The 12158-nt window shown below is 39.2% G+C and overlaps 2 protein-coding genes across 2 annotated transcripts; both read left to right on the forward strand.

The window, feature by feature from the left end:
* Positions 1–2081: 2081 nt before the first annotated feature.
* Positions 2082–3896, forward strand: LOC146677560 (uncharacterized). The gene is made up of 5 exons (XM_085379694.1): positions 2082–2121; positions 2439–2477; positions 2911–3156; positions 3292–3390; positions 3761–3896. The coding sequence occupies exons 1-5, from the start codon at positions 2082–2084 to the stop codon at positions 3841–3843; spliced, it is 507 nt and encodes a 168-aa protein (XP_085235820.1). The 3' UTR covers positions 3844–3896.
* Positions 3897–4649: 753 nt separating this feature from the next.
* arl3l1 (ADP ribosylation factor like GTPase 3, like 1) lies at positions 4650–8798 on the forward strand. Its single transcript, XM_085382335.1, has 6 exons — positions 4650–4873; positions 5962–6105; positions 7194–7310; positions 7570–7620; positions 7720–7905; positions 8128–8798. Exons 1-6 carry the CDS (start codon positions 4856–4858, stop codon positions 8173–8175), a joined length of 564 nt encoding a protein of 187 aa, XP_085238461.1. The 5' UTR covers positions 4650–4855; the 3' UTR covers positions 8176–8798.
* Positions 8799–12158: the final 3360 nt, after the last annotated feature.

The following is a 12158-nucleotide window of genomic DNA, read 5'->3' on the forward strand; positions in this document are numbered from 1 at the left end:
TATATGCTATATAATAAAAGAGACAATATTGATACCAAAAAAACATGCTACACTAACTAGCACGAGAATTTCATGCATATTTCATGCATTTGGCACCTCCTGGTCCCACAGGGCATTTTTGTGAAACGCTACAGGATGTCGTAGGCCGTCAGTGTATGAATCATTAGGCAGCCAGTGATAGATAGATAGATAGATAGATAGATAGATAGATAGATAGATAGATAGATAGATAGATAGATAGATAGATAGATAGATAGATAGATAGATAGATAATTTTCCCGAAGTACCATGTTAATGTTGAGGATTATACAGTAGCTTGATCACGTTAAGCATGTTAAGTGAATGTGTAGTATATAAAAAGCAAAGGATCAACTTCAGTAGAGATGTATTAAGTGAAACTGATTGGTGGAAGAATTAAAACTGAAAGGAAACGTACACATTTCTAAAGCCATGTGGTCTCACTATGCAATTTATAAGCAGAGGAAACAAAGGTTAGTTTGTAACGCTTCCTGAATTTACACTCAAAAACAGAAAGTTATGACTTTAACTAGAGCTGCTTAAGTGCTTTAATGAGCACAGATTGCAGGCTGATATTTGCCTCAAAAACAGTTGTAAATTCATTTAAAACTATTTCCAAAGCTGTTTGATTTGAAAGGTTGTTGAGGTCCATGTAGAATGGACTCACTTTGCACAAATAGCAGCCTGAGCACATCTGGGAAAATACCAGTTTGCTCACATTCTCCTACATCGCTTCCTTTTAACAAGTCAGTTTTCTCTTTAATCACTTGGTACAAGGCCAAGAAAATTAGAGTGTGGCTTAATCCGTTTCATTGTTATTTCTTATCAGCAACTATAAAGAGCTTGATGGCAAATGGAATAGCAAAATTGTAGCCTTGTGTCATCATTCCGTGAACTATTGTTTTCTGTTGTTGTGTTTGATGAGTTTAGGTATCTATCGAGACTGGCCACAGTAAGGGAAATTTTTGATTAACGTTAAGCTGACTAAACAAATTGAATGTAAACAGCAACGGGCCACATTACTCAACCATATTCATCTTATTTACCGTCTGGTCACTTTGGTTAAGGTGGCCCAGAGAGAATTTGAATGCAAAGCCAGTCATTCTATTTCTGTGTGGAGTTTGCATGTCCAGCGTGTGTGTGTGTGTGGGTTTGTATGCATGCATTTTCCAAAACAGAGGTTTTATTCAATTCAGTCTCTGAATGTGCTGTAAAGCATTTAGCTTTAGCAGTGTGTAACATGTTTTGGCAATGGTAGACCATTTAGCTGCACGGGAGCCCTTCAGAAAAAAATGAATACGATTTTGTGATGAGCAGCACTCTCTAGTGGCCACTGTTTGAATAAGTCACTGTTTAAAGTAATGCATGATTTCAGTAAAAGGCAGTAATGTATTTTTGAGGTGCCTTTTAAACTAAATCATTTTGGATTTATTCTTCCAAATTCTTAGAAAAGTTCATCTTAGTATGTGTCATAATAAACTGTGTGCACAGAGGCAGAGGGTAGTTTGCCTAAGTAAACCAATGTTTCCCTGATAACAGGCTATATTAGAGCACAGCTCCATCTCTCAGCATGTGTCCTTATGTTTTGGGTGTTTTGATCAGAGCTGAAGAAATCTCATCATTTTGACCTAAACGTCACTCAATGTTACATGAAAGCAGCAGCGGCGGCTTTACCGTCATCGTTGTCGTCACATGCACCTTCACAACAAACAGCTGCTTTGTTCATGCTATAATATTCCAGGGATGAATATATTTGCATTGCTATCAGTGTTTAGAATCAGTTTTGCCGTGCCTCTTCTGATGCAAAGACTATTCAGTTAAGCAAAGCAGAGCGGGTCATCACTCTGGTCTGTGTGTCAGAGGCAATCCAGGTAAGAGCATTACGTATTATATGTATAACTTTAAAAATATATTTAATGCTTTGTCTAAAAGTTTTAAAGTATTTCATTGCTATGAAACTTGTTCTTCCTATTTTTCTATATGCTCTTTTTTTTTAGATATTAATGACATTAATTTCTCAGACTGTTCTTAACGGTTGTGAATCCAGTCTGTTCTAGTAGAGAATGGTTATCATTTATCTCATGCTTGGTTATCTCCTCTCTGGTAAGCACTCACCTACATTTATGTATATATGTCTATATTTTCTTGTTCTCTGTTTGTATATGTGCCAGTTTAGCTCTAAATAATTCGCTCTATATTCTGATATCGTAGCTGGTACTGACTGCCTGTGTTACTGTTGAGTTTTTGAAATGTACCATCACAGGGTAAACTATGGCAGATGGGGGAAAAGGAAAATTGTACATCTGGAAATGTCATGTCGCAGCTAATGTGCCTGAACATTGCCTGCCAATAAAATGCAAAATGAGATGCATTGGAAAAATGTTCCTGACGTTATTTTTTTTCATCTGTTTTTCTCATAGATACTTATGCGAAATGTGAAAACAGCACTTTGTGTAATGGTTAGTCCTCACTTTGTTTTTATTTGTTTTGTTTGTTTGTTTTTTATAAATCCTGTGAACTTGAATAGACTGCAACTGGTAGAGAGGTGTGATAACAGCCTAAGGTTGTGTCTGACACTAAAATGAAATATAAATTAAATATTGATAAGCTTTTTTTTCTTTGATAATTGTGTATCTCTAAAATTAAATCTTTAAGAGTAAAGAAAGTCGACCAGATTACGTTTAAATTTCTTTTTTTTAATAATGCTGAATGTGACAGTGTTCATTCTTCTTCATTTTTTTTCTCTTTAGGAGCAACATTTAAACAATGCACTGAATGTAACATTTGAGAATACCTTTGTCTGAAGCAATGGATTATAACAGAGCACACTCTAATTACCTAACATTATTTATTGTTGCTTTCCTCGCTTTTCATGTTTACTCTGCCCATCAGATGAAGTGTTCATCAGCAGCGAGCCATCCAGCCCAAATGAGGGTGACGACGTCACTCTCACATGCAATGAAAAATGTGAAAATTCAACTGTGACTTTTCAGTGGAAGAAAAATGCGGTCGAACAAAAAGAAAATAATAAGACCTTTCTTATCCAAAGTGCCCTTTCAATTTCTGACATATACATCTGCTCAGTAAACTGCTCCCGTTACTGTTGTGATTCTAAACCATACACACTGTCTGTAAAAAGTAAGTCCATCCATCTGTATACTTCTGTTATATGTTATGATTTTAGAAATGTGTATAATGGCATGCTATCAACAGCCCTTGATACCATGTGTCTTCACTTCCTGTGTATTTGTCTATGTGTGTGTCATTGTCCAGACAACACTGTGATCATCTTGGTGGTCTGTGGTGTTGCAGCTTTGGCCCTTGTTTTGATTATGGGACTGATTATGAAGTGTAAGCTGAAAAGAGACAGTGGTAAGAGCTCATTTTAAGATGTCTGTGGTATTAGACAACAATAAGAAGGAAAGAAAGAAAGAAAGAAAGAAAGAAAGAAAGAAAGAAAGAAAGAAAGAAAGAAAGAAAGAAAGAAGTTTTTCTAGTTTTAACTAACTTAACTATCATGATATGACTATCAATAAAATACAACAAATTTTGATGCTTATTATGAATGTCTGGGTGAAAACAGGCTGTTTTTGCCGCATTACAAGTAATTGTGCGAGGCTAAGCTAACAGGCTGGTGCCTTCAGTTACAACTTTGAACAATATCGTTGATGATCTTGAATCTATCTACACATCAGAACTCAGAATGACACATCTGACTGATTTGAATGCTCTCTCTCTGCAGATAAACACAGGGAGAGGGTGAGACAGAGACAGGCTGGACAGGCTGCTGGTGGGCCATATCCTGTCACACCCAGAGAGTCCTAAAAAGAAAACATTCTATCATATTTTGATATAATAAATTCTGATCTTATGCAACATAATATATATTTATCTTTTTGATATTTCAGACTTTTGAATGCTCACAAATTGAATAAATACTCTTTAATCTCTGTTTTTGAGTGCATGTGTGCGTGTTTAATCAGTTAAAGTCACACTTTTCCACAATGTAGCGTTGCATTTCTGTTAGTTTGCTCAGTTTAAAAAAAAAAGAACCTAGAAATGTTTTAATCCACACACAGGATTGGCACGCTCGCACTAATCCTGCTGAATGCTCCACTCACAGTGGCACACACTGCTCAGCTTTACAGTGGCTTGCATGTAATGGATATATGGGAGTGTAATGCTGTCTACTCCTATCCATGAGAGGGATGAATGTGGGATTTGAAGATTGACTTATGAACATAGTAATAGCGTTAGGTGCCTCGATTCAATGTCAGGATGCAATGATTTGAAGTTTAAGTGTTAAGCTCGGTCTTCATGCTGCCAGAGTGCCTGGCATTAGCAGTGTTTTGGGGGGGTTCCCCTCCCGGCCATATGGCAAAAACTTATTTATCCGCATGTATGAGTGGGTCAGGAAGGACTGTTTATTCAGTTTCCTTCTATAACAGGTGGCTAAGGGATAATCCAGGTAAAGCCACTGCAAAGTGGAGACGGAGGGATGGACAGAGGAAGGGGGAGGAGGGGGATGGGGTTGCCTTTGCATGGATGCCTAGGGCTAATTCTGGCCTCTTAATCCCAGTCCCATACGCCCTGCCTCTCTTCCTTCTTGTAACTCTACAGTTATATTGAGGAGCAGTTCATGTCCAGGTAGACATTACTATCACATAAACGCATCACGTAACCCACCCAGGTTTACTGAGAAGGAAGGGAAAAAGACAGAGGCTGCTGGTCCCTTTCCTGGATAGCTGGGTGACTGGATAGCTAACACACCTGTGTGTGAGCTTCACTGGAGAATGGAGCTGTAGCCCTCCAGCCACGCCACAGGAAACACACCAACATGGGAGAAGCTCAAAAGGTAGGTGACCTGATTTGGAGCAGCAAGACTTACAAACTCAAATGATAACCTTATGAGTCTGCATAAAAAAGAGGTTTTACAAGTAGCTGTGACCTGAACAGTGGGCCATGAGACATAAAGTATTTTGCGGTTGTGTTGTGTGTCTTTGCAGCTCACAGACACGATGGATTATCTGAACTCCTTGTGTTAATACAGAACAGTAACTAAGATTTTACTCCTGAATCTCTTGGAATGGAATGGAATCTCTTTATTGTACAGTTAACCAGAAATGCAAATGAAATGTTGAAAACTATGGTGCCTGTAGTCAACAATATGGCAGCCTTGCTGCACTGTCTGCAGTTGTGCAACCCTGCAGACTAATCACATTAATGTACAGCTATATGAATGGAGCTATTTTTTACACCAGTGCTTCTCTAAATAAAGCAACACAGTGATCCTCACAGGGTGTCTGTGGTAGCAATACAGTCTTTTCAAAAACTGAGGAAGAAAAACAAGTAGGCCTCTGTGAGGGGAGCTTTGACCTCAAATCAGAAAGAGGTCAGTGGGATTTTGTTTTGAGAGGCTAAAGCTATTTTTGTCTATTCATGTAATTTTGTTTTTTGGATAGTAATAGTGTGATTAGTGTTGTTGTTTTTTATGAGAGAAACAATGCACCCAAGAAAAAAGGATGCATTGTACATAAGTATTTTCTGTTTGCCTCCAAAGGTTAGGGCTGGGACAAAATAATGTGACGGCTGCCATTTGGTTCCTGTTTTTCAGAAGGATTATGTAAAGACTACAGAGCTGAATTTTCACAAACTTCGTAAAAAAAAAGAAGAAAAAGGATAAAAGGAATAAGCCATTAGACTTTAGTCTGGATTACTTTCTTTTAAATTACAAAGCAGTTCATTGGCCCAGGCTAAAGATGCACTCTCAGATTGTGTTTAGTTCTCAATAACCTGACTGTATTAATTACTCACATTTACATACAAAGTTGGCTGGCTTTATGCTTTAATTTAATTATTATTCAGTTCTGAGGGAGTCGATGCTTGACAGTTTCTTTGCCTTATTGCTCTGCCTGCCCCTCCTGCCCCCATGCCTCTCCACAGGGCTTACTCTCTGTCATAGAGAAACTGAAGGGATCCACAGAGCAGGAGGTCAGGATAGTGCTTCTAGGATTGGACAACGCTGGCAAGACCACCCTGCTGAAAAGCCTCGCCTCTGAGGATGTGAACACTATCACGCCAACGCAGGTGAGAGGAAGTTATGTGTTCAAAAAGCAGTGTGCATCCGCTCTATAACATTAGAACACATGCTGATCATTGTGTTTTCATCTCCTTGTTTAAATCAATTCAATTTTAACATAAACAGTCGATGCTCATTATTATATGTATATCAAGTGAAAAAAGGTCCGTCTGTGAGCAGTTTTCCATCAATACTTTGTTAATAAGCAGTTTACCATTAAAGCTCTTCTGAATACTAAATATAATGTAATAAATGTAATAAAATGTAATTAAAAATACAAAACATTGGAAGATGGTTTGTATTTTCATGATACTGTAGCCAAGCATCATAACAGGTGAGAGGATCGTGTCTAACCTTGCAATATCTGCTAAATCAGAGCACATTTGAAGTAATGAGACTCAGATGACCCTTGTTTTCCTGACCCACACAGTAAAATGCAATCATTGGCCTCACACCACACATGCTTTAACCAGATTTGTCAGATCACGCTGTTACACTGTTAAATAACCCTTCATCGCGAGATAAACTGTAGCCCGACATGACCTTGTTGATTTGCATGCTCTCCACACATTTTCTGAGAACATCCTGGTTGGCGTTATGACTGCTTCTCTCTCTCCTTTTCTCTTTTTTTTCTCTCATCTCCCTCTGATGTATTTATCTAAGCTCTAATGTCGTTATCTAATGACCTTGTATTACTCTACCGAGACAAGCCAACACTGAGTTGATGTACTGCCAGGTCCGGTACTGGGCAAGTGTGAAAGCTCATCAGACACCAGGGAGGGAGGACGCAGTCCAGTATGGCAATAGTCGACACAAAGCTAAATCAGACGTGACACATGAACACATACACTTACCTTGATCCTTCGAGTCTTATCCTCAGATTTGCTCCTCGGATGGCCCTCGGGATAAAGTTGTTATACAACTTTGCCAACTGAAACAGAGGTGTTGTGTTATGAAGAGCAACCATATCCTTATAAACAACTGAGTGTAACCACTGATCAAGTACAGTGACACTTCATGAATTACCTTATCAGGTGGAAACAGCTTTTAAATTGAAGGCAGGGCAGTGACTCTAGGTGCTGTGTTTTTTCTTAAGGGCTTCAACATAAAGAGTGTTGCCTCCCATGGGATGAAACTTAACGTTTGGGACATCGGAGGACAAAGAAAGATCAGGCCCTTCTGGAAAAAGTATCTGGAAAACACAGACTTGTTGGTGAGTAGGTCACTTTAAGCCATTTTAAATCAATAACACAGTAAAGTAGAGAAGTTTTATGTTATTTTAATATATTTTTAACCCTCAGGACACTATCCCACATATAAGCAGAGATTAAACACTTCTTTAAGGATGTTTTGGACATGATGTGACCACATTCTTCTCTAGTATTTTTTAACAATAATTTCTTGCAGATAATAAAATGTAAACTTTCAGAAAATGTGGATGTGATAACACTGTAACATGTCTCTTCTTTTAGATTTATGTTATTGACAGTGCGGACAAGAAGCGTTTTGAAGAGACGGGGCTGGTGAGTGTCTAAACCCTTTTACTAACAGCCTTATTACTAACGGTAATGCTATTGTGCACAAAATAGAATCAAAAGTTGCACCTATGTGTGTATGTGCAGGAGCTGTCCGAGCTGACTGACGAGGAGAATTTGAAGGGCGTTCCGCTGCTCATCTTTGCCAATAAGCAGGATCTGGCCACAGCATCACCGGCCAGCGAGATCGCCGAGGGGCTCAACCTGCACACGTATCGGGACCGCGAGTGGCAGATTCAGGCCTGCTCTGCTGTTTCTGGCGAGGGAGTTCAGGTCAGACCTGACTTTGATTTATTGATTTCTCCCTCATATGGAATCTAATTGGCAACAAATGCTTTGCATGTCCCTCCTTTATTCACTGGGCCCACAATCAATTGAAACAGAGACCCTGTTTCTTTCAGTGAAGTCTTTAACGTGATTAATTTGATGGTTTTGTGTTGTTTTCCATGCTTGGATCGTTTGGATCATTTTCTTTTGTCTTCATTTCTCCATTAGGATGGGATGGACTGGATTTGTAACAACATTGTGAATAAGAAGAAGTGAATCATCATCCCAAGCAAAACCGATCGGAGTGAAACAGTGCAGAGATCACATAAGGGAATTTTAAAAAAAAATATATGTTTCATGTAATATCTCCAGACTTCACTTATAACAGATTCAGCTCCCCTTACAGATTTAAAAAGCAAGTTTAATTTTTACAATTTCTGACATTTTTATGCAAAATTAGCCAATATAAAGACACATTTTAGCCCCAGTAAGTCAATTAGGCATACATTGGTCATTCTTCCGTCCTTAAAAAATATATTTTTGTTCCCTCTTTTATCCTCGTCTCTTCAAACTGTGTGCTTTCTTGGGGGAAGGAAAAGCTGAGTGTGTAGTTATGTAGTGGTCTGTCAGTTACACAAACACCAGCTCAGTGTGAGTGTAATGTATGTGTCATGAGATTTTTAACAAATAAAACAATTAGTCATTTCTGCCATTGTGTTTCCTTGTTTTCAAATCAAATGTAGCCATCAGTAATCAGATTGTCCAAGCACGAATGCATGCATGCACAGACAATAAAGGCATTTACGGGTCAGATAATAGCTGTCAGTGACAGAAACACACAAATGTGACTGTAAATCATCTCCTGAGTGACAAGAGGAACAATAACGAGCTGATCTGCCCCTGCTCAGCTGTCATCTTGCTTTTATTTCCACTCTACGATGACAAGCACTTACACCGTACAGTGAGCGAGGGGCTCATTGAAAAGCGAGAAGTTGGAGGGAAGAGGGTTTACAATTACACACTCACATTGCGTGGCAGAAGAAGATATCAAATCTTTGAGTCACAGCGGAACAACAGAGAGAAGGAAATTACACAGAGAGGGGTTGTCTACATTTTCGACAGGGATTCTTTTTCTTCAGATGTTTTCTATGTTAATTCCAAGACTTTTGTATTAGCGTGCGACCTGTCTAGCTGCTCTAACGGTGGTGGTTGGTCATATGACACATCTCACATCCAGCTGTGAATGCACAGCATTCAAGCAGAAATGCATATAGTCTCATCTACTATTCAAGTTCTGTCTTGAGATGTGTTAAAAAAAAAAAGGTACTTCCTGAATCAGTTAATCTGTCCTGGTACTCGAGCAGTTACCCCTGTGGTCATTCTCCACATATTTGTCCTTTACGCTGACCTTGGTGTAAGCTAAGTCCTCTATTCAGCCATTTTGGCCCTGCTTTTGCTGCAGTTGGATTTAATGGATCTTTTGTTTCTATTGTTTGGAGCTGCAATTAGCCATCTGAAAGCACTCTAAAATCACATCAGCTGGCAGGCTTTACTCCGTGTGTTCTGCTCTGCATTAAATTATGCAAATTAATATCCCCCACCCACCCCTTTTTTTTTGTTTTGTTTTTTTTAGTCTGACATTTTTGAGTAGTTCTGAAAAATTAAATGTATGTTTGTTTACTTGGTAAGTGTTAACAAAACGCTAGATGTTGGCTGATTAAGTGAGTCATCTCCATGGTGACTAATACTGGAGCAAGCCTTAAAACATTCAATGTCTTTTGAGGGAGCACAGCAGGGGTGTGTGGGACCAATTACAAGTTGTACTAAAGAACCTTATGGCAGTCTGAAAGGGACCAGACAGTGCAGGGGCTGGGAGGGCGTTGAGTTCTTTTCATGTACAGTCTTTGGTGGAGAAATGAGGTTTGCAATGGACTTTTCAGTGCTGCTTCTTTCGCCCACAGGTGGCAGCATTAGAGGGTCGGATCACTCTTGTGGCAGACGGGGAGTCCTCTATTTGCACATAAGTGATCTGACACTCTCTAATTCCTCTGATTTTGTTTGCTGTTTGAAAGGTCAAGTGTGATTGAGCATATGCTTTTATTGCTTTCTGTAAATACAAAATAAATTATGTATTTCATTCAGGTTACTGGGCAACAATTTAGTGGCTTTACCTCTGGATTGTTTAAAATGTAAAAATCTCCTAATTTCTATACAATAAAACGTGTTTTAATCTTAAAGAGACATGATGTCACTCTCATGCAAGTAGCCCCTTGGCAAGTGTTGCCATAGCAACCATCCCTGTTATCCCTGGTCCAGAAGCAGCTGCCGCTCTTCCTCGGTATAGCCCTTTCTCTCTCTCCCTTCCTTCATTTCTTTCATTTCCCCAAAGCTCGCCTTACCTCCTTTACCAAGGAAATCCTGAATCCTGCACAGAAACTGGACCACAACACTGCAACTACACACTGCAGGTAGGAATCAAAAAACTTTTTCTGTGTTTGGTTGTCTGTGTGTTCATTAACCTGCCAGTTTAAAAATACAGAACAGAAAGCTAATGTTTACATTTGAAAGGGTTAACAATTTACAAAATGTCATTACATTAATAGAGATTCAAAATAACTGTTTCTATTGCCAAATGTTGTCTTTTCAACAGGTTGGCTTATCACTGCATATACTGTATGCTTATCTTGCTTTTAAACTCCACTTGGATTCATTTTACGCTAGTTAAAATGTTTTGTTGTTTGTTTGTTGGTTGGTTTGTTTAAGGCCACAACAAAACCTTCCAAAACCCACTGACGGAACATATCCATCATGCCAGAAGACGCCTACCTGTCTTCCATGAAGCCGCCCTTCCCAACACTCACTCCCCATCCCAGGTTTGACGCGAGCCCGACAGCTTTCAGCCTCCTGACCACCACAGCACTTCTGCCACATGAGCGCTTTCACATAGAAGGATCCACCCTCCTGATTGTGGTCATTTTTTGCGTGGTCTTTGTCCTGCTCCTTTCAGCCTTTTTCTACGCCTTCTGCTTCCATTGCTCCATCAGTACGTCGCTTAAAGACTCGCATGCAGATAACGGATGCAGCCTAGATCATGAGGACGCCACATATAAGTGCAGCTCATCTGATAACCAGTCAGTAGGGAATGTTGTCTGACTGTGATGCCAGACCAAGATAATTGTCATGTGGTTGTGATTAAGCTTTCTTGGGAATTTCCTGCAGTAGCAGTGCAATGAAAGCATAATTCCAAAACAGTATTGTTAGTAGGATTCCTCCTAAGCTCACATGAGTTTAGGTAAGACGAATCCAAATGCACTTAAATGTCATAGATCCATAGCTATTGTGTCCAATAAAAATCTGTTGAATATATGTATAATATATGTGCACATGAGTCTGAATGCCACTGAATCACAAGAAAAACAATAATAAATGCATTGGCACCCATCCCAGCAGCCATCGTGCTTTATTTTCACTGAGGTGACAGGTGATTTTATTGTGCCACTGCTGTGTGTTTCTAACAAATGAAAGAGAGAAAGGAGAAGGGACAGGGTGGGGGGAGAGAGGTTGTTTAAAGGGTGAATCAAGACATCACATTTGGATGCAGCAAAAACAAGGAGTGCAGGAAATTACTGAGCTTGTGTCTGGCTGGAAGACACAAGCTTACAGAGCTTTAGTGGCTGAAACTGAGACTTGTCTGTTCAGTCGTGAAGCAAATTAACACTAATAATAAAATCAATTTGTGCACTTTTGGAGCTTAATGAATTATTTCCATATTGGAAATTCAACACCACATGAGGTCACTAGTAATTCTGAGCATTACAGCTTATATACAGACATCAACACAAGATGATCTTCATTATCTGTCATTTATAGGCTAATATTCAGCATTCTGAATTCTACGTGACTGCATTTTAGCTTCGATTGCATTACTATCTTATGATTCATGATAAAGAGCACATGGCACTTTTGGAGCAGCGGGAACCACAGTGTCGTCTCTGTCCTCTGACCCACGCGAGTCCCAATCAAGGTGAGAGTCCTGGAGACCATCATTATAGTAAGACTGGAGAAGGAAGACGTTATTTAATCATCCTAATAACAAAACAGCAAGGTTGACTCAACTGTGTATATATGAAAAGCAAAAGAAAAAAATCTTTTTATTTAATTCAGCAATTTAAAAATTCCTGCACCACAGTTTTTCTCTCAACTCATGAACAGTTATCTCCTCCATCCTGCTTTCCTTCAACGAGTCCCCAGAAAATGGC

The sequence above is a fragment of the Rhamphochromis longiceps genome, linkage group LG2, assembly GCF_057381845.1.
Source record: "Rhamphochromis longiceps isolate RC_006_pf linkage group LG2, R_longiceps_female_GT1.1, whole genome shotgun sequence".
Taxonomy (NCBI): Eukaryota; Metazoa; Chordata; class Actinopteri; order Cichliformes; family Cichlidae; genus Rhamphochromis; species Rhamphochromis longiceps.

Bases quoted from the DNA above. Each gene is read 5' to 3' on its own strand.
- LOC146677560 (XM_085379694.1), top strand. From the start codon at position 2,082: ATGGTTATCATTTATCTCATGCTTGGTTATCTCCTCTCTG. The intron at 2,122-2,438 runs GTAAGCACTCAC...TTTTTCTCATAG, and splicing joins GCTTGGTTATCTCCTCTCTG to ATACTTATGCGAAATGTGAA. The intron at 3,157-3,291 runs GTAAGTCCATCC...GTCATTGTCCAG, and splicing joins ATACACACTGTCTGTAAAAA to ACAACACTGTGATCATCTTG.
- arl3l1 (XM_085382335.1), top strand. The intron at 6,106-7,193 runs GTGAGAGGAAGT...TTTTTTCTTAAG, and splicing joins ACACTATCACGCCAACGCAG to GGCTTCAACATAAAGAGTGT. The intron at 7,311-7,569 runs GTGAGTAGGTCA...CTCTTCTTTTAG, and splicing joins TGGAAAACACAGACTTGTTG to ATTTATGTTATTGACAGTGC.